The sequence below is a fragment of the Struthio camelus genome, chromosome 3 (genome assembly GCF_040807025.1).
Source record: "Struthio camelus isolate bStrCam1 chromosome 3, bStrCam1.hap1, whole genome shotgun sequence".
NCBI lineage: Eukaryota > Metazoa > Chordata > Aves > Struthioniformes > Struthionidae > Struthio > Struthio camelus.
Window position 1 is genome coordinate 24,197,028 of NC_090944.1, and position 22,129 is coordinate 24,219,156.

Genomic DNA, 22,129 nt, shown 5'->3' on the forward strand with positions numbered 1-22,129 from the left:
CCATTTAGCCTGCTTATCTTAAACTATCTTATCCTATTTGCCCCAGAATTTCTAAAAAGATCCTACCCTAGGACAAGATCATGCTTGTGAAATTTTTGTGTGTATTGGTTTAGTTTTGGCAAAGTTAGGAGGTAGTTAAAATGAGACTTATAATGGAAAGCTAGCTGCTAGCGTCTCTCCGTAATACATGTCTACCTTGTAGGAGAGTTGTGAGGATTAATTAATTTGTGTTTGTTAAGCACTTTGAGATCCTAAGATCAAAGGTTCTATAGAAATGCAAATTGTTATTATAATGATAAATTCTTTATATGAGCTCATGTGTTTTGCCTTAGAGGCACAGTCTCACCCTGAGTTGCGTAGTTATACACGTAAATCTTCAAACATTGTGATGAAAATATACCTCTGAGGGCCTGATCCTTCCCTCTGGTCTAACATTTCATGCGTGGAGCTCCCCTTCACTTCAATTAGGTCCTGTATATGGGACAACTGCAGGATTCAGTGTGCTTGTAAAATGAAAAGACCATTGTATGGCTCGAGGCTTCACAGTGAGATAAATAACTTTCATTCCTACTTCATGAAACTGCTGCTACTGCTGGTATCTTAATCCATCTTGTTAATGAAAGGACTGAGATCAGGCCACAGCGTTCACATTTGAATTTTGACCCTCCCGAAGCTCGATTTTCCAAAGGTTTATTTAACCTGCTAAAAAAGAGAGAGGGTGGAAGCCTAGTTCAGTTATAACCTCCTGGTATCTCTAAGACACACAGGATTTGATCAGCACTACCGAATCTCATGCACGACACGTAGGATTTGCTCATCTGGCCCTCCCCAGCTGTGCTTTTGCAAGGAAATTAGGAATACAGCATTTAAGGCACTCATTCCATAAGTTGCAAAAGGACAGCATGGAGCAAGGTCACAGCTGCAGCACGTCAGGGAGTCTGGAGTCCTTTCTGCAAAGAGAGGTCTTGGTTTTTCATTGCCCCTCGCACTGGCTCGGAGTACCAGGCAGACATCCCTGCCTGTGAGGGCATCCTGCCATCCTGCTTGCTGGCTATGCCTGAAGCACAGGGCCCCCAAAATGGAGGTGGCTGCAGTGCTGTGCAACAGCCAGGGAGTGTTTTGCTCAGGGAAAACATCTCACATCATGACATCGTCCCTGCCCCCTTGTCATGCCCCCGGCATGCAAACAACACTCTGCTTGTGTGCCTGGTGGGTTGCATCAAAAAATGCTGTGAGGTCTGTGTCACCCTTGAGCTTACTCGAATGCAGAACCAGAAACAGTAGCTGGAAAGGAGGTCTCCTGACCCACCTCTCCCTCAAAGCAGGACTGTCACCAGCACTAGATCAGGTCAGCCATGGCTTTTTCTAGCTGAGTCTTGAACATCTCCAAGGATGGTGATCCTACCCACTCCCTAGCTACGTGCTACAGTGCTGCGGTACTCTTCCAGAGAAGAAGATTCTCCTCATGTCCAACTAAAACCTCCAAAGCCACAATCTGTGGCCATTGCTCCTCTCTGTACAGTCTGGCAATACTGAGAAGAGTTTTGCACCATCTTTGTGGCTGCCCTTCAACTGCTATTAGATCATCCTTTAACCTCCTCTTTACCAGGTCGAAAAAAATCCTGAATTAAACTACAACCATACTGCAAAATGTGAGGCACTCAGCTCTGAGGTGTTGCTTCATGGCCATTTGCAGTTAATGAAATTGATATGAATATGCATGTGAAAGGGAAGGTTCAGCTTGGCTCTGCGGATATCACGCAGCTGAGACTGCAACTCTTGCCTCTTGCTAAAGATAAATTAAAAGTGAGGAACCAACGCATTATCTTTTCAAAGCCTTTTCCACTTTGTTGTGTAGACTCAATATTTCTGTTGCCACCTCTTTCCAGAAGGCATCAGAAAGAAAAGGTATGATCCAGATAGTGTCTTATTCCCTCCTCCTGATGTGGGATGTCCTCAATTAGTCTGCGAAACTGTCTGCTACACAATCTATTCCTAATATTGTCATAGAGAATGGGCCTTTGTCATGTTTCATATATCCAGAATTTATAATCTACGAAATTGTACCTTAGTCTCTCATTTCCTCCAAAAGCTCTGGGCTCTGTCAAAGATTCGATGCATTATCCAATATGTTCACTCCAACCTTTCACATTACCGACACTTCCTACTGGGGATTTTCACTGAAGTGTAATGTTACACTGTCTCAAACCCAGGGAAACCACACTGACTTCCGATAAGTTTCTCATATTTTGCTTTACTCTAACAAAACAAGATGTTATCCTATATGTTAATGCTGCTTGTCTATCTGAAAACAGTAAAAGTCAGAGGAAGAGAAGACGCTGAGTGAAAACCGAGGTACTAAGCTTGCCAGTTATCCTTACTTTTACCACAAAGCATTAGCGTACCCAAAACTCTGCATTTGGACACACATTAACCAAAACACAAACCTCTGTGAGCAAAGGCCAGCATGTGCAATGTGCACATACAAAATCTTACATGGCTAGGCTCAGTCACCAACATTTACCATGAAATATATTCGTCACCTGCCTCCTCACATCTTAAAGTAATTTCCCACCAGCAATTTGAAGTTTGCCAAAACAATCTGTTCTTGCTTTGTTTGGACAACACTGAGCACAGTAAAGGTCTGATCCATGAGAGAGATCTTAGGCTTTAAGAAAATGATCGATACAATGAAGTGTTCGTTTAGGGTCATGAGCTTTGAATGACCTTTTTCAAGAACCGAACCCTACTGTCACCCTCCACTACTGAGCAGCATTCCCCTCTCTAAAGGACCATTACAGCCATGTGCCAGACAAAGCAAATATGGGATCAGATCTAGCACGAAAGCAGCACCTGGTCATCATTCAGTGTGACATCTTGATACATACATGAGGACTGAGTGATTCCTTACTTGGTTTGAAACCTCCTAAAACTCAGAGGCTGATTTTAAAAGAAGGCCTTGCATGCAGCATGCTCAGAAGCTGGCTATGAGTCATGTGTGATAGCAACACTGAGCTTAGCAGATCCCCTTGGTTCAAGTAATACCTGTTCATCATTGCACCTACTAGAGAGATATGTTCTCTGGTCTGAACAGTGCTGCAGTGGCAGCAGTGTTGTGCTACCAGAAATGGTCATTGCTTCTTCATTTTCCAATACAAGTAACACTCTCCTAGTCTTATATACAAAATATATTCGTTGCTTCCATATTTTTCTCTCCACTGATTCTACAGTATAGGCTGACTTCTATTTTCAAGCTAACACTCGTGAGTATGTTAGACCTGTTCTCACGCTTCCTGACTAACAGGGAATTTTGAGATTGTCCTCAGCGAGGGTAAGATTAGATGAAGAGTCTACTAGAATACAAAGCACTAAAGTCCATTATACCATTATATGTTGCCTATAGAATCCATATATTAAATATAACAAACAGTGGAGCCAAGTCTTATGAAGTTTAGCATATGTTTGGTGAGTGCTGAGCTCGCATAGAGGTTGATATACAAACACCTGGCAGTATCAAGTGTATTTAACTATGTGTATATAACAATATCAATTTTTTTCATTTTTTTAACCTTAAATCTGTAAATATAAAGGATTGAAAATGCCTCAAACCCACCAAATTGCTGCTGTAATGAGAGACTTATATGCCTCACTTCATGGCATGTGTCTGTGAATAACTCATTTTGAACATATTGGGATAACATCCTCCAAAGAAAGGTGAGTTAGAACACACAACTGTGCATATTGCTGCAGGCGAGCTATAAAGCAAAGGTTTCCAGTAACTTCAGAAGCCTTTTGGTCACTCGATCTCCTTTAGACTTCTTGCCACTGCCAAGAGCTATTTTAGTTAGTTGCTCTAACTCAAGAACATGCAACATCCTATTTGTAGCACTGAGCGCAAGAAATTGTATTCAACCCCCTTGAAAATGTGTAAAAAAGGATGGCAAAAATGTATCCTGGAAATACTTTGTTTCCTCTAATGACATCTTTTGAATGACTGGCATAATTTATAGCTGTTTTCTCTGTGCCAGGGCCAAAATGTCTTTCGTTCATAAACTGAAAGGAAGAAAATAAAAGTTATTGTTATTTATAGTATGCTAACTGTGCTGAACTGGGTTTCACTGACCCACACTGATATTTCTGTTTGCACATAGACTGGTTTTGTGAGCTTTCACAAATGTGCCCATGCAAAGGCCAGGGACTGAAGCAGAGCCCGGACTCAGATCCTGCTGAGACCCCTCTGTGCGGCACATGCTGGTGGCACACATCACCGCGGGGAGGACACAGGTGAAGAAGAGCTTGGCTGGATGCTGCCATTTCACCCTGCTGAGGAACATGGTTTCAGCTCAAGCTCCTGCTGGATTCAGAGTTCAGTGAGAGCTGTGAGATCCCGTTGCTCAGCAGGCAGGACCCTGGGACTGCTGGGCATGGATAGATGTGGACAGAGAGGTTTCTGCTTCCAAAGATGTAGGAGACAACTGCAATCCAGCAGCCAAATAATCCTCTGATGCCCTCTCTCTTGCGAGCATCCAGGGCCCTGCTTGAGGAGAAAGCAAGGAGGGGAAACGTGAGGAATATGTGGTCACAGCTGCCTGTCCACAAATGTTTTTCCAGTGCCCTCTTCTGGAAAACATCTTCGGCCCATGCAACTGCTTCATGTAATGTAGGTAAAGCTTGGTGGTGATTGCAAGGGAATTTTGTAAGGTTTTATTTGCTCTTTGCCCGCAGGATTTGGGCTAGTGCTATTGCTCTGCTCTACTGCCGCTGACCAGTGCAACTTCTCAGCTGCTTTCAAGCAGCTGTCCAGGTCCTTGGTACCCTGGCACCCTGGCAGTGGCAGGGAAGAAAGTGCCTCCATGCTCTCATCTAAGGCATATCGTGGGTCACCTCAGGGTGGCACACACCATGGGGAGCAGGGCACCTCTGCAGGACCGGACACAGAGCTGCCGTGTGACAGGTCTGGGTTACAGACCCTGTCGTCCCCCTATATCACAGCACCTACCTCCAGACCTGACGCTACACATGAGCAGCACTTCCCACCAACAGCTCCCTAGGAGCATCCACAGACAGAACCCGGGAGAGGGGTAAAACATGCCGGCAATTTTCATTTTTTTAAGCAGCTGATATAACATCACTATTAGTCACCTACAAACAACTAATGGATGAGTCAGTTCCTCAGATAATTACATGCCGGTGTGGTTATTGCTGCCTTTTTCCCGGGGACCCGTCCAGCTTGTCTCCGCTTTCACTCACCAGACTCAATTGCTCCTCCATATATCCTAATATAAGTATTTCAGCAGAACTGATGCCTTCTCCTCATCTCGCCTCCCCATCCAGCAACTGCTTTTGTAGCATCCCTCTCCCTGAACAAAGGTCAGGTTGGAGGCGCGGTGACCGGGATCTCCAGGGGCTGAAGGTGCCATCCGCGGAGTGGTATTTCCAGACTTTCAGTCACTGTTGTTGCTCCCGCTCACCGCCAGGGGGGACATTTCAACTTTTCTGGATTTGCAATGAATTATCTTGATGCACGCGGCACTTGCACAGCAACAGGAATAGGCAACGCTTTGGAAACACACTGACGTGCATGTCACAAACTGCGACGGTTTTCCCTACCGCCTGCTTTCTATTATTTAGAAAACCTTCCCCAATTTGTGCCTGTGTGTGCGGCCACATACCCTCGCGCTAAATATTGTTTTATATCTTTGAGGAGCTTTTATTCCTTCTTCCATTTAATTATTTTAAGCAAAGCCAGCTCTGCCCCCAGACATTTCTTTCTCTTGGCTGTGGCCCAGCTTCCCTTCCGCTTGCTATCTGCTGCATCTTAGGGCTTTGCTTTATTTCTGGACTTCAAGGGGTTCTTGCATAGTCCTCGCCGTCCCCCGGCCCCTCGCAGAGCCACCGCGTGGGGGGACGGCCTCGGGAGCGGAGGGATGTCCCGGCCAGCCTGCTTCCTCGGGACACTGCTCGCGCTGAGACTGATGTGTCACCCGCACCGCGCAGGCCGAGGGTGCTGTGATGCTCACACCACTCGGGCCAAGGGTGGCGTGACGCTCACACCACGCGGGCCGAGGGTAGCACGACACCGTCGCCACGTGGGCCGAGAGTGGCGTGACACCGTCGCCGCGTGGGCAGTGGTGGCGGAGGGGCAGCACGTGCACGGCCACCAACGGACAGGGAATTACCTGGCTCCCAGCAAGCTGGCTCGGCAGCAGCCCCACATTTCCTTCCTGTGGCGTCTGCCGAAAGGGTCACTGGCGTTTGTAGGGGGTACTGCTCTTACTAAGACAAGTGACCCCTCCCTGCCCCCCCGGCGAAGCTCCTGCCGGATACCACCACCTGTTTTTATTTTAAGCAACACGTACTTTTTCTCCTTCTCTTCATGTTGCTGAGCGCAGGATCAAAGCGGTAATTTTGCAGGGACGGGGCAGTGATGTCCCTGCACCTGCTGGCATCAGGGCAGGAGGTGGCCTCCCGAAGGGACGAGTTTCCTCCCAGGTATTACCCCAGTTAAAGGTTCGGGCACGCGCTGCCCCTCAGACGCGCGCAGCCCGGCTGCGCAGGGTCGGGCATACAGTGGGATCTCTCCTTCCGACCGTAACGGAAGGGAACAGTACTGCCAGGCACCGCGCATGCAGGGCACTGCAAGGGCCCAGCTAGGGCACAAGAGAGGCCCAAGGCTCGGGTCACAGGTGCCCACCGCCAGGAAGACAGCAGGCAGGAGCAAAACATGTTCTCTCTTTGCGCTAACAGCCAAACCGGTGGCTCAGCGGCAGCGGCGAGCAGGTTTCAGCGCAGCGGCACGGGGCTACGCTCCCAGCCGCCCGGCGGGGCCGGGGCCGGGGCCAGCGCGGGAGCGGGCGGCGCGGAGCCGCCCGGAGGCCCGACGCGCTCAGCGCACCACAAGGGGCGGGGCGCCGGCCAGCGAAAGGCGGGGCGCCGCGTTGCGTGTAAGCAGGCGGCGACGTCACAATAGCCGCTGACCGCCGCCGCCGCCGCCTCTACCCAGTCCAAGCCGATCAGGGCTGGTTTAAGCTGGTGCGTTGCCATAGCGACGCCGGCTCTATATATCGGAGCGGGGCGGCCGCGGTGAAGCTTTGTCAGCCACGGCAGCTCGCCCGCTCCGCTCCGCTCCTTCCCAGGCGGCAGGGCGCCTCCGCCCCGGCAGCTTTCCGCGCCCGGCCCGGCCCGGAGCAGCAGCAGGAGGAGGAGGCGGCGGCCGCCGGCGAGGCTTGACAGCGGCTCCGGCCGTCGCTGCCCGAGGTGAGGCGAGCGGCGGCCGAGGGGTGTGTCGGGCGGGGCGGGGGAAGGGAGCGGCGCGGGCGCGCGGCGGTTGGCGCGGCGGGGAAGGCAGGCGCGCGCGCGGCGGAAGCCGGCCGGCGCGCAGCCACGTGTCTCCGGGGCCGCTGCCAAGCGGCCTGGGCTGCGAGCCGGCTCTTCCCGCCGGGCACGGGGCCTCCCTCGGCGCCCGGGGAATCCCCTAGCCAAGCGGGCGGGGAGGAGGCAAGCTCCGGGGCGGCCGCAAACGGGTCAGGCCAGCTTACTTGGGAAGCTGTTGGCGGCGCCTCCCGGGAGCGGGGGAGGGGACGGCCCCGCCGTGGCCGCCGGGCTGTTTCCGGGGTGCGGAGAGGCAGGTGCGTGGCAGGAACATGGCTCGGGGCGCCCTTGTTCACCCTTACGCAAGGCAGCTCGGCGCCCTGGCGCGGGGCGCTTCCCCAAACACACCCACGTGAGCCCTGTGCTGAGGCCGGAGCCTTTGCCTCCTGCGGAGAGGCAACCGGCTGCTTGTTCCTCTGGCGATCTCGGTAGGGGGGAGGGGAGGTCGAGACTGGCACGATGTAGTAGTCCCTAGTAAAGGCGGCCCCCCCCCCCCCCCCCAAAAGTGACGGGCCTGGAAGCCAAACTGAAATGGCCCCTTGGGGCGCTTCAGTAGCGGGGGCTGGAGAATTCATTGTGCCCCACTCCCGAGCCGGATCACAAAACCCAGCCCGAATCGGGAAGCTGACTTTCCTAAAGGGCTGTAAGTTTCAGGGAAAAAGTAGTCACACTAAGAACAGATCAACCGGTCGTTTCCTTCCCAATAGGAGGGAGCCACAGTCTGCCGACTCCAGGGTCGGGGGTGCCTCCGGCTCCTTTTCTAGACATATGCTTTGGTATTTGACCAAAAAACCTGCAGGCATGACTCAGCTGTGTCTAAATAGAGCTTCTGAATAAGGGAATGTTCTGGAGAGTAACTTCTAAATGAGCTCAAATTGCCTTTCTTCTGGGAAGCTGTAGACACTTTGCACGTGATTCATATAGAAATATAAACTGGAAAGCTATCGTTTGCTTGTGCATGATCATGTACTGTCTATGTTCTGTATGTAAGCGTAGTTAAAATTGTGCTATAAGTTGGAGATGGTAAGCTCACAAATGAAGACTTGTGAGAACTTCTAAATAGAAGTTATTGCTAGAATAGATCTGCTGTGACTAGTAAAAGTACCTCCCATTTTAGAAGTTAAAAGGAAAACTGTATTTCATGCAGCTCTCTGCATAGGTGAGGTAATTGAGGATAAACTAAATTCTTCCTGATGGTGTTCAGTTCCTTTAACTGCAGTTAAAAATGCCTGAACTGCTTTCTGCATAACTAGATCTTGTTGAAATCATCCTACAGTAAGATGCAGGTTCCCTCCAGTAACAATTACTAGAACAGCTTGCTGAGAGCTATTTGGTTTGTTGTCTCTTAGGATTCTTTCAAAGAGGCTTTTAAGAGAAGAGCTAATCCAGCTTCTGGGAGAATTAACAGTGCATGTGAATGAGAGCAGGGGAGAATGAGAGTTAATGAGTAGCTGAGGTTTATTTCATTAGAGTTTAAGCTTAATCTAGTTTGAATCTCAAATTTGCTTTGTCTGAGCAGTGAGAAATGATCAGAAGATGCAAGTATTCCTTGTCACTTGTTCCTGCTCAAGTGCCATGTTTTCTGTCCTTGGTACCATATGTTTCTGAAAGCTGAAATGAAGTGGTGCAACTGCTGGTTTTTTTTTTTTAGTCTCTCAGTAGATAGATGTTTGTAGTATACATGGTGAATGAATTGCATGATTCGTTTGCTCTTAGAACCTTTTTAATCTGTAAAAGGTATAAAACTTAAGAAAGATAATCTGTTTTCTTCTATAAACAGCCTTTCTGAAAACAATGGGAACAGTAATGTAACTAAAAATGTTAGTGAATAGCTTATGCATGGCATAATTTTTCAGTCCTAATCTATATGACTAAATTAAGTGTTAAAAAAGCTGAGGGAAGGCAGAGGGCTGCCGGACTAAGTTACTTGAAACCATATCTTCCCTGTGAGTCACTTGCAATGTTGACGTCTTTGGGCTTGTAGCGCACATTTCTGCTGAACAGCTTAATTGAGTAGACAGTCGTTCTGTATTTGGACTAGCTTATTAAATGAATGACCCACGTACGTTGCCATGGGCTTCACGGGTTTTGGATGGCAAAGGGGTGTGCTTTAGTTCAGGTTCTCAGAGGCTTTCCTTGGCCAGTAGACTTGTTAAACACAACGATTTATGGACTACTGTAAAATGCTGTTACAACTGTTAATTGAAATCACTGTTAAGACTTTTATGTGTCTGCAGACCACAATTAGCATGTATCTGCTGCTCCTGACAGATGAAGTTTTCGCTTTATGTAGCCGGGAGGTCGTAGATAGAACAGGGAAGCCCTAATAGCCAACAGAGTAACTTCGGGGAAAGCCCTGATCTCTTGGCTGGTTTATGCTTAATCTGAACTGTAGTGAGAATCTAGATGCTGAACTCTCACCTAGTGACTGTCATTGTTAAGAGGTCAGTAACATATTCAAATTCTATTTGTAGCAATGTTTAAACCATTTTTCCAGAGACTAGTGAGCTGCTGTATTAAGTAGGTGCTTAAGAGATGTCAGAAAAAAGAACTTCCAGAGAATTATGTTAATATCTGAAAGTATTTTACTTTCTTCTTTGAGTCGGTTCAGCACAACATTGTTCAGTTGCTGAACAGAGCATAACTTGCCTTGACTCTAGTAAGACTTTTTTGTGGGGCATCTCCTTGGTTCTCATTAAATCTGATCTGTCATCCGTGAGTTTCTACTCTGTGCTGCTGTCAAAACGATCACTGTATGAATCATATCACTGTAATGGTCATAATTTGATTATATAATCACCATATGAATTAGAATGAACTAACCAATGCTTTTTGGCTCAACAGTTTGTACTTCAATCCTTTGACATAAACCTGAAATCTAAGAAATCATGAGCAGCTTCAGCAATGAAGAATTTGAATTCACCTTCCTTGATGAAGGCTTTACTGCCAAGGATATCCTCGACCAAAAAATAAATGAAGTGTCATCTTCTGTAAGTATGACAGGAAAATGACTGCTTTCATGATGCTACAGATTTATGTTAAACAGAGCAGTTGCCTTTACAGAACTTCTGCAAGGCAATCTTGTCAAATGTTTGACCTTTAAGCTTGCTCTGTTATCCATTGTTTGCGTATCCGTTTGTTCTAGGATGATAAAGATGCCTTCTATGTTGCTGACCTTGGGGATATTTTAAAGAAGCACATGCGATGGCATAAAGCTCTTCCTCGGGTAACCCCTTTCTATGCTGTAAAGTGTAATGATAGCAAAGCTATAGTGAAGACACTTGCTGCTCTTGGTGCAGGATTTGATTGTGCCAGTAAGGTAAGACCTTAAGTGTTCTGAGTGTTAGTATGTATATTTGAATGCATCTTGTAAATCTGAATAGTTAAGCATAATCAAACGCTATCATCTCTATTTTAATGATTAATTTGATCATCCATCTAAAAAGAAGGAATATCTCTCATGAGCGTAACCTGTTCTTTCTTCAGACTGAAATACAGCTGGTACAGAGTATTGGTGTACCTCCTGAGCGAATAATATATGCAAATCCCTGCAAACAAATATCTCAAATCAAGCATGCTGCCAGCAGTGGTGTACAGATGATGACTTTTGATAGTGAAGTAGAACTAATGAAAGTTGCAAGGGCCCATCCAAAAGCCAAGTAAGTTAGTTGCTCTATAATTCTTACTTGAGTTCTCTCGTTACTAAAAACATCTGCTGTTATTTGAAACTTGTCCTTCATTAGTTAGGACGGACGTGATGCAAAACTTAAGAGAAAATGAACCTGCTTTTAACCACTGAAATCTAATCCTGTATGGCTTACTGGCACATTAGGAGGAAACAGACAAGAAAGCGTGCTTATTTTAAGTTTGATCTTCAGTCTAAGGTCATACCTGCCTGATAATGATATTTTCTATATTAGGTCTTATGAACCCCCTTTTTTCCTATTTCTAGGTTAGTCTTGCGCATCACAACTGATGATTCCAAAGCAGTTTGTCGTCTGAGTGTTAAATTTGGAGCTACCCTTAAGACTAGCAGGCTGCTTCTGGAGCGTGCAAAAGAACTTGACCTTGCCATCGTTGGAGTTAGGTGAGTTGATTGTATCCAAACATATACTCGTATTAGAGCAGCTTTCTTCAAATGGTATACCTGATAGTAGAGATGCATGTTGAGACTTGTTTTGTATAAACTTCACTCAAGTTACCAAATGGCAACTGATATTTTGTATCTTTATCCTAGCTTCCACGTTGGAAGCGGATGTACGGACCCGGAGACGTTTGTTCAAGCCATTTCTGATGCCCGCTGTGTGTTTGATATGGGAGTAAGTATAGATATACTTCCTCTGGCACTGCTAGTGAACTCTTGTGGCAAAACTGAATCAAAGGCAGAATAACTGTGCAAGGGAAGGGGTTAAAGCTAGTTAAGTTGTTAGCTTCATGTTGTTGGGGTTTTTGAAGTCTTGATGGCTTGCTTTGACCAGCAGATGCATTAAAATCAGCATCTGAAACCCAAGCGACTATTACTGGAACTTGATGAATTAGTTCGTGTTCTTTAAGTGTTAATGAAGTGACTTGACATTACCTGTTAACTTAAGATGATAAACTAAGAATACTTTCTTAACACTGTTCCATTTAATCTCATTTCAGGCTGAACTTGGCTTCAATATGCATCTGCTTGATATTGGTGGTGGCTTCCCTGGTTCTGAGGATGTCAAGCTTAAATTTGAAGAGGTATAGCTTTGTTAACATCTTGTCAGGTTGTAGAATCTTTTCTTGTAGACTCGTTCATCTTGAATGTTTATATGAGTTAAATATAAATATAAAAATCTTGCTTTTATATCGGTATGCAGACACGTTTGTAAATCTATCTGTGTGATCGTAAACCAAATTTAGAAGAACAGAAGAGAAAGTATCAAAAAACTGAAAATGCAATCAACCTGTTAGATGTCTAGCTAATTGAATAGATAATCATGCAGAGAAAACAAAACTTCTAAAGTAAGCTTTAAGTGGGGACTTGGTGCCTACTGTCAGACTTCCAATTGGGGATGTCACTTCCATAGTTCAGGTGCTCTGTAGAGCAGATGGAGTGGAAAAAGTGGTCCTGCCCCATATTATCCTTCTGGGTGGCATTAGCATTAAAGCAGTAAACTGGATGAGGGTTCTGATCTGGTTTAGAGCCAATTTTCTAGGTTATTTTAACTGATCAGTTCTCCAATCTGAGAATGCACAAAAATGCTTCCTCTTTTGGAAGAAGAGAGATGGCCGAGGATTAACAGGACTTCCATCTATAACGCTGTCAGAGCACCTGCAAATCTATAGTAGTGTTACAAAGTGAGGCTTTTGTTAATAACGTGGACTAGTGTTGCCTCACCTGTGTAGTACCTCTTAATGAAGCCTGGCCTCTCCTAGTGTAGTATTGGCTGATACAAACTATTAGGAACAACTGGGCACTGGTATTATGCCATGGAGCCAAATGCAGTAATGCTACAGTTGGAGCCAGCTTAATAGTCACTGATATCTTCACAGCTTGGAAATGATTCTGTGTTCATAAAGGCAACTGAATTTCAAAGGTGATGACCGAAACCTTTTGGAGTCTTAACATCCTCTGAATCACTACTTTAGAATATGGTGAACAGAGGGATATTGTGTGAAAAGTAGAGTACAAGTGAACTAGGAGTCAGCTGTTGAAGTGTGGAGACTTAAAGGAGATTAATGTTTATTTAAGGACTCTAGGAGAGGTGACTTTTAGACTTAAACGTGAGCTGTTTGGTCACCTAAGTTTTTAAGCCCGAAGCCTTATCTGCTTTCATTGTCTTATAGAACCTTTGTCCTAAACCAATAAAACTGAATATGAAATAAAGCAAAGGCAATCAATAGCGATTAGAATGTGTGAATGGTTAGTTATATGCTCAGTGATATGCTAGGTCAATTGTATAAGTCTGACTTTGTTCTACATCTCATTAACTAATGTGTGTAACTTGCTACTCCCTAGATCACAAGTGTAATCAATCCAGCACTGGATAAATACTTTCCCTTGGATTCTGGAATAAATATTATTGCAGAGCCAGGAAGATACTATGTTGCATCAGCTTTCACACTGGCAGTCAACATAATTGCAAAAAAAGTTGTATTAAAGGAGCAAACGGGTTCTGATGGTATGTAAATCAAGACTTAATCTTCTAGTCAAGTGTATTTCTTTCCAAACGCTTACTGGTGTTTCGACTCTTTCAGATGAAGACGATGCAAATGACAAAACTCTCATGTACTATGTGAATGATGGAGTGTATGGATCATTCAACTGCATCTTGTATGATCATGCACATGTTAAACCAGTTCTGCAAAAGGTATATGAATTATATTCCAAAAGCATCACATGCTAAACACTTACATAGCAAAATCCTCTTCATGATAGTCACTTTTTGTTCACTGCTCCCTCCATATCAGTCAGGTGCCAAATCTTGGCTATAAAGCATGCAGTGGAACTAACTCAAAGTCAAGGGGGGAAAGAACCTGAGAGCAGCTTTTCCCTCTTTTAAAAAAAAAAAAAAAAAAGTGCTACACTTCTCAGACTTAAGGATGATATTACTTCTAGAAGCTCTGTTTTGGTTGTCAGACTAACTACTTGACTTCTGTTCTCTAGAGACCTAAGCCAGATGACAGTTGCTATTCCTGCAGCATATGGGGACCAACATGTGATGGCCTAGATCGTATTGTTGAGCGTTTTAATATGCCGGAGTTGCACGTTGGTGATTGGATTCTGTTTGAAAACATGGGTGCCTATACTGTTGCAGCAGCTTCTACTTTCAATGGATTTCAGAGGCCAACAATATACTATGTGATGTCAAGACCAGCATGGTTAGTAAATTAAGCGTCGTCTTAAACTTCATTGTGGCATGAAGAAAAGCAAATGCCTCTAAAGTTTTTTGCTGCACGCTTAGAACAATCATGACGTTACTGCTTACATGTACCTGCTGGGAGGCAGTACAACATATGTCTAAATAAAAGGTAGCATAGAAGTAGGGCACCGTAGTGCCACAAATTCTTGCACTGCATGCAGTGTACATTAGTTAGGTCTGATTAAGTTCTTCTCTTTGAGCTTGTCTTTTTGTTACAACTCTCATCTGAGTATGAAGGAAGTTAAATGGTTCTCGCTGGTGTGCTCCCTTATAGTGCTGGTCTGTTATTCTTTTACTTTATTCAAGTTATCTAAGAATGTGAAGATAAAGGGTAAGGGACAGTCAGTGATGTGGGTCTGAAATTCTGAGCCTAATGACTTAAGTCATTAAATCTGTATAGTACATGGTGTACAAGTGCAGCTACAGTTAGGTGCAGATGAGTAAATTGGTTTTGTACTCTAGCACACAGGCAGTAACCAAAATACTTTGCCTAACTACTTTGTAGCTCATTGTAATGAAATACTCTTGACTTCTACTTTTTTTTTCTAGGCAATTAATGCAACAGATTAAGGAGCAGGGGTTCCTAGCTGAAGTGGAGGAGCAGGATGTTACTACTTTGCCACTCTCTTGTGCCTGGGAAAGCGGAATTGAATATCCAGCAACTTGTGCTTCAGCTAGTATTAATGTATAGATAATATTTAGTAACTAACTGCAAGTTTAGTCATTGAATTTAGGGTATTTGGGGGACCATTAACTTAATTCTTGCTAGAAATTTTAAAGTTTTCTTTAAAAGTTTAGATTTGGCATAAATGCAACAAAATAAATGACTAGGAGATGGGGGTCACATTTATCTGTGTTCCTATGGAAACTATTTGAATATTGTTTTATATGGATTTTTATTCACTTTTCACATATGCTACTAAAGACTGACCCTCAACTGTCAAACAAGTATTTGTAGCTTGTGTATGGCAGAATGGGCTAAGCTTAGTGTTTGTGACCTACCGGTTTTAAAATAAAGTATATTGAAATAACTGCTTGTGTCCTGTTAACATCTAGAACATGTGTCTATCATGAATGACTCTTCTAGCACATAAGAGCAGGAGTTGCTCTACAGCAGTGACCTTGTGTTAAGAGGCTCTTATCTACCCTAATGTGAATGGCAGAATAAGACGATTTCCATCTTCCCTGGGCCCCTGCCAAGTGTTTCTTCAGGTAACTTCTAGTGAAGGAACTTCTTAATGGATAGGGGGAAATAACTTGTCTTTCATCATGTATGATGGAGAAAGCTTGACTAGTAGCAAATCTAAGATTGCATAGATTCTCATAGGATCACATCAGTGTGACTTATACACAAGGCATTAATACAGTAAACTGCTCGGTGTAGTGCAGTTACTATTCATGTCTAGTCAGCTGCAATAAAGTACTGTTTGCTGGCTGTTGGAACGCATCTAGTCATTAATATGAGGGAAAAGCCACACAGTAGGCCTCAATGGCTACTGCAGAAACATTGCTTGTTAAATATGCAAGGTATAAAATGTCTAATGGGGAAGACTAAGATACTGGAACATGATGTGGCTGTTTAATATTTCTGTCTGACCACTGTTGCCTAGGGGGACTAGGATAAAATGATTGATTCAAGGAAGGAGAAAAGGACACTGCATCCTTTGCCCATACGCTATAATTAAAAGCTTTTACTTGATCTCATGAAAATACACATGATTGTGTCAGTTATGATCACATTTAATCCAGAGACTGAAGTTTAACTGGCTAAGTAGTAAACTGCAAACTAAATTAGCTAGCATGGGCTCTCTTGATGATGAAATGAATAAATCTACTTAATGAAGTAGAGTATTCTTTCATTTACTTCATCTGATGGCGATTTGCTGCCAATTGTTACGCTAAAATTGCAAAAAAGTAACATTGCTAGTAGAAACAGTATCTCCAGTAAAATGAGAAATGGAATCTCCTTCACAGGTGCTAGCAGCTGTGGCAGACTGAACGTTTAACCTTTGTTCTGTGCTCTCAGCTGAGATTAAAATCTTCGCTCATCTGAAAACTGGTTAAGTAAACAAGCAACTATATGATCTCATTCCTGATTTTCTTGAAGCATCTGCATTGATCACTTTTTGAGGTTGCTCCACTCCTAGTTTCAAGATAGTGAAATAGCACTTGCCTTTGTTCTCACACATACAAAAAAAAAAAAAAAAAAGTGCCAGATGTTTGGCTCCTGAACTATACTGGAGAAAACTTTGATACATATACATCATATACATGGTGGAGTAATAGCCTGTGTCTAATTTCAAAGAAACTCCCTGCAACCAAATGAGGGATTTTTTTTTTTTTTTTTTTTTAGCTTCTCCAAGTTCATAAGGCTGCTTAATAACTTTTTGCATGAAAGCAAGCTATGGAGGAAAATTTAGCAGATATATAGAAAAAATACTAAAAGCTCTACATTCTTCTAGAAGAGACAGCGGTTGTTCCAGCAGGGTCTATTTGAAGGCTATGGACAGTTGAGGCAGAAAGGACTACAGCTCTCATGAGACCTTCAGGGATAGCACCTATACTAGTAAATAGCACCAGGGCTTGTTCTCTTGCCCTGATGGGCAACTGGCACAAATCTGGCTACCTTGACTCACAGCAGTCAAGGCCATTCCCAGCAGGCAGCTTGAGTATGATCACTTGTGGAGGCTAATTAGTAAAGTGCCTGAGGGGAATTTGGCAGGCAGGTGGTTGATTTCTCGATTTGCAGTTATCTTGATTGGTTCATTTTACCTATTTTAATCTACTTTGTCTTAAAAAAAAAGAAAAAGATAAAAATTTACATCTGTTTCTCTCATCTGGAGGCCGGGACAGTGGCTACTTGTTAAGATGTTTTGATTAACTTAGTTACGTTCCCCAAAACAGATGTAGCTGACCTCAGTTCTTCCCTACCTTCCTCTTCTATGTCATAGCCTCAGCTGATGCTCTGTAAACCACATCTAAATCAGGAAAAAATCCCTGGTTCTTGAAAGGAATTGCTAACGTCTATTTAAAAAAAAAAAAAAAGAATGGATTTTGCACTTTCACAATCTTGAACTGGGTAGTTCATCACTAAGAGGTGAGAGTGAGCTGACTGGCTAGTACTTGTAATCAATCTTTGCAATGATATGTGTGTTTAAGCATGATACAAGTTTCTCATTTTAACTTGGAGCTATGATGAGCAGATGTTCTGGGCTTTGGGATGCTTAAATATAATAAATATTTTTTTCTTCATCTCACAGCTGGCTTCCATGGAATCTTAGTGCTCCGCTTAGGCTTTTTTATTCATGTTAACGTGCTCCAAGTGCAGGAATCGGTCGCACAGTAAAGGCTAGCCTGACTTTGGGGAGTCCTTAGTTCCCTACCTGGGAATATGTTTAGTAGTGCGAGCTGGACCACCATGTAGCACAGCAAAGATGTAATAAGCAAGCACCAAACTGATGATAGCCAAAAAACAGTTTATGTTCACGGCCCTTCCTTCCTCCCAAAGGCTGGGCCATCAAAGCCTTCCCTCCGTTTTGCCACATTCATTGATCAAATCCAGTTGTTCTAACTGAAAATCTTAATTATTCCTCCCTGGAGCAAGCTTGTCTGGTATGACGCGAGGAGGAGCTGCAAGCCAGTAAAATTAAGATCAGCTGCATCTGTCTAACATAATTAGTTCAGCAAACATGAAAGTTTAAGCCAAGAATAGCCTGTGTCATTCAGCTCACTTCTTGCCAGTAACGATCTCTATGATGCTGAGTCCTTCACATTGTGGAAAATGGAATTATGTCCTTCCCCTTTTCAGGGACTGTGGCGTTCCGGCTGTGGATGTCCCTGGAGGAGGCTCACTGGCACCGCTGAGAGTGTCAGCTGTTTGCCTGAGATCACTCTGGAAAAAAAAGGGAGGAGTACCTCTGGCAAGTACCGAGGTATCTCCCGGAGATGAGGAAATGCTTTCTCGCACCCAAGTCCTTTCTTTGACTGATGAAGCCACTTGTGGACTGAAAAAAGTCTAGCTGAGACTCTTTGCTTAAATCTAGCTATGGCTCAACTGACATCACTTGGTGCGAATGTATTTTTATACGCATTAAAAAAAAAAAGTTGAGAAATACTGGTCCTTCAAAACTACATCCCCATCCTAGCTGCTGGTAAATCGCAGGTGGGAGCGTGTTAGCAGGAGAGAGGACACTACGGAATTAGAGGGAGCAGACCAGGAGGGCATAAGAGACAGCACAGGAGTCACTGAATCCCGTGGGAAAAGACAAGTCTCAGGAATGAGCCCTGCCGCTTGCATTTGCTCAAGCAGATGAACCCGGGCAGCACTGAAAGCTGGGCTGAGCCGGGCCACCCTGCTGCATGGCAGGGTCACGGCTTGGCGTAGGAACAAACTCCTGTCCGGAGGGAGAGCTTCCCTCATCGCACCTTCACAAGCTGACACCGCCACCAGCAAGCCTGCTACCTTTTAAATAGATCTTTCACAGCTGAACACAGCTATCAACTCGCAGCGAGAGAGAAACGGCAAGGTTTTCCTTTCTGGATCAAATGACGGCCCTCTCCCCGCAAATAATCCTTATCTAAAAATATTACATGAAGATTTCACTTGATTACATATTATTTGATTGTCAAACAAAATCACTGATTGCAATAATAATTCATTTCTAATTTCCTCCTGAAAGAAGCACTGAGGAGTACCAAAACAAGTGAGAGCAATTTGCTTTATGAAAGTGTTCCTGGTTTTGGCATGCGCTACAGTCTGAAGGCAGCTAGCATTCTGGGGGCTTCGGCTCATTTGAATACCCATGGCATAAATGCCTTCAGTTCAAATTCATCCTTAGCTAGTTAAAAACATCGTGCCTGACAATATTAAAAATGTATTATTTAGAGCATGAATGGGGCTGAGACTTATTTTTGACAAGTTTTGCTATTGCTCTGAGGTGGGTGGCAGGCCTGCACGTACGGGAGGTGTTTACTGCAGCTAAGCCACAGCAGGGCCACTTCTGGAAAGTCAGCTGTGAGCACGCAAAGGGTCTCAGCCACAAACGCTATCCTCTGCGCAGAGACAAGGGCTTTGGGCGAGGGCTCTGGACATGAGCTGTGATGGCCCCTGAGCACCCCAGCTCAGCGTGGAGAGACGTGGTGGCACCTGCATTGCAGCCGAACGCTTGTGTGCTTGTGAGTGAAGGTACCTGCCTCAGCTGGACAGCCGTGGTCATGCCAGCACCCATATTACAAACACCCATCTTGTCTTGGGAATATTGCTATGGTCCAACTAATATTAGACCCTTATCTGCACGTGTTTCTTGATGCTTTTATGACACCCGATGTCTGCTAGCCTTTGCCTACAGAAAGGAGCATTGGCACCCTGAAACCATCCCTCCACTCTTCCTTTCCCTCATTTTAGGGAGCTGTTCCCAGGCTTGCTCACAGCATCCCCTCCCTGCCCCCAAAAAACAAACACAAAAAGCACCTTCCGGTTACGCTATCTTCGATTTGCACTGTCGAGGAGTTGCAGAGGATGAAGGGGCTCACCCTGCTGTCGTGGTACCGAGCCAGCTCCCCGCTCCAGGCCAGAAAGCGCTCCGGGCGCAGCCAGGCTGCGCAGCAGCTCCGGGAGGGACGCGGAGGCAGAGACGCTCTCAGCGCGGCGATGCAAAGCGCGGGTGCTCCCACAGGAGCCGTGGCCAGGGACACACAGGGTCAGTCTGTTTACCTTGGGCACGTGGCTAGAGCCAGGTATGAGCTGAGAAAGTGCAACTGTAGCAGCTCAGTGCAAAGGATTCCCAAAGTCTGTCACGGTCACAGGTATTATTTCACCCATCCTTAAAATGCAGCTCCCCATCCCAGGAACAGAACAGGAGACGGGCGCTTAAAGCTCGGTGGGTGTAAGCACTGCTCTTACGTGTTTGGCTACCAGTGCTCACAGCTGGGACGCAGTAGTGCAGGGCTTTTAGCTAACAAGATATTAGTTACAGGTTGGGACTCTGTTACTAGGAACTGAGTTGCAGCGCTCTAACAGGAAAACGTGCATGCAGCAGTCAGTGAGATAATGGAGGTGGTGCCACCCTTTCTGGAAGGGCAAGAGGAAAGAAAAGATATTTATCATATGGCTAGCTAAAAAAAAAAAAAAAATCCCTGCTTAAAAACTCCACTTACCCGCTGTAAAATACAGTTCAACTGCAGCGGCAGCTTTTCACTTTGGCACCTCAAGAAATATTTCTCAGTAACAACACTCTCTCTGCCTTGTGAAAAAAACCCCTCTTATCAAACTATAAAAGAGCTTGACCAAAGTGGAAAGCAAAAGGAAATCCAACTTACCGCAAAGACTGCTGGCTTTGGGGAGGGAATTTCCTCGTGCAACCTGCCAGAGCTGCTCGCCAGACTCGCCAGGAAGTAGGTGCTGGGGCTCCAGCGGCTGTTTCCTGCGTGTTCGGTCCCCAGGCAGGGCGATGGCAGCCGACTGTGAGCGGAGCCAAGGGGGACCCTGCCAGCGATAACTACGTGCGGACTAATCAGCCGAGCAAGAACCCGCAGGAGGGGGCTGCGTTCCAAAAACGTCACCACACTTTGTCCGACGGGGCCAGGGAAGCCAGGAGAAAGGAGAGGAATGGAAAGCTTGCAAATGAATGCCACCCTCCCCGTGCAGGACTGCAGCATCCGCAAGATGTTATTAGAGAGAGCAGACACAAATAAGAAAGTACAAGGGAAAAGCATGCACAAAGTAGTAATTAAACCATTGCTCAGCTCAAAACAAACAAACAAAACTCCTTTCCCATCTGCTCACAGAAATAGGAAACAGGGTTTGTTTGCTTGTTTGTTTGTTTTTTAATTCAGAAAACACTTCAAAATGAGCGGCTTTTTATCTCAAATGCTCAAATGCCCGTCACTTTCCAGCTTCCTGCCTGGGGTCCTGTCCAAGGCTCTGCTCTTCCAAGCAGAAATTTCTGAGACGCTTTTACGCCTCTTCGTTGCTTCTGGCGTTAGTTTAGGTACACTGTCGTTTTCTTTGGGGTGAATCTGTGGTACTGAGATGCCATCTCCCTGCTAGCCTCTTTGCAAGGCTGTCAATGTTAATGAACAGAGAGTGCTGAAATCACAGGGATCCAGACTGGTTATACAGCACCGCTGGCCCCTCGCGCTTGCACCAAGCGCGGGGCCAAGGAGCTGAGCCGCACTGCTGGGGCGGCCGGCACGCAGCCGCCGGGGAGAGAGGGCCTGCTCCTGTCCCATAAAAAGGAGGAAATTTTTTTTTTTATGGTAGTAAGGGCTGCTGAGCCAAACCATGGGGCCGGGAGGGGGGTTGCTGCCCCCCCCCCCCCCCGCACCTGAAATTCAGGAAACTGCGCTGGAGGTGCCTAGAAGCACTTGAAGATTTGCGAAGCAGCAGCTGAGCAGCACTTTCAGCCCCCTCCCTTTGCGGCTCTATCCTAGGGAAACTCAGGTTTGCAAGGAAAGCCCGTAGTAGGGGAGAATGGGACCCAGGCATCCTGCTAGTTCATCTTTCTTCTACAGGCTTACGTTTCCCAGCGATGTCAGGGAAAGTGAGTTTGTGCACTGGTGAAAGCGCTCTGTCCTTGGTGAAATTCGAGCTGGCCCAGGAAAGCAGCAGGGCGCTGAAGGAGGCCCACACCAGCATGGAGAAAAAACCACCTACACACTTAATATCGAAGGGGGGGCTTGTCCATAGCTTTAATAAAGCTTTTGCACTCCTTCGCTGTGTCCCAGCACTAAGTACTGCAGCAACTAAGGCAGCATCTCAGAAAGGGAGGCGCAACAGAAAATAAGACCTTAACAGTCATTTTTTCCCCGGTGACTCAGAGAACGGAAATGCAGCCGGGAGAAGAGGAAGAGCCGGGCGGGAAACG

The 22,129-nt window shown here is 45.5% G+C and overlaps 1 protein-coding gene across 2 annotated transcripts; it reads left to right on the forward strand.

Moving 5' to 3' along the window:
* Positions 1 to 6,896: 6,896 nt before the first annotated feature.
* ODC1 (ornithine decarboxylase 1) lies at positions 6,897 to 15,295 on the forward strand. 2 transcript variants are annotated; one of them, XM_068937185.1, is made up of 11 exons: positions 6,897 to 7,257; positions 10,216 to 10,361; positions 10,517 to 10,690; positions 10,858 to 11,030; positions 11,324 to 11,458; positions 11,609 to 11,690; positions 12,016 to 12,099; positions 13,361 to 13,523; positions 13,600 to 13,712; positions 14,009 to 14,223; positions 14,814 to 15,295. In XM_068937185.1, exons 2-11 carry the CDS (start codon positions 10,260 to 10,262, stop codon positions 14,953 to 14,955), a joined length of 1,383 nt encoding a protein of 460 aa, XP_068793286.1. In that variant the 5' UTR covers positions 6,897 to 7,257; positions 10,216 to 10,259; the 3' UTR covers positions 14,956 to 15,295. The 2 variants fall into 2 exon arrangements, with proteins under 2 accessions (XP_068793286.1, XP_068793287.1); XM_068937186.1 differs by lacking the exon at positions 6,897 to 7,257 and adding an exon at positions 7,323 to 7,628.
* Positions 15,296 to 22,129: the final 6,834 nt, after the last annotated feature.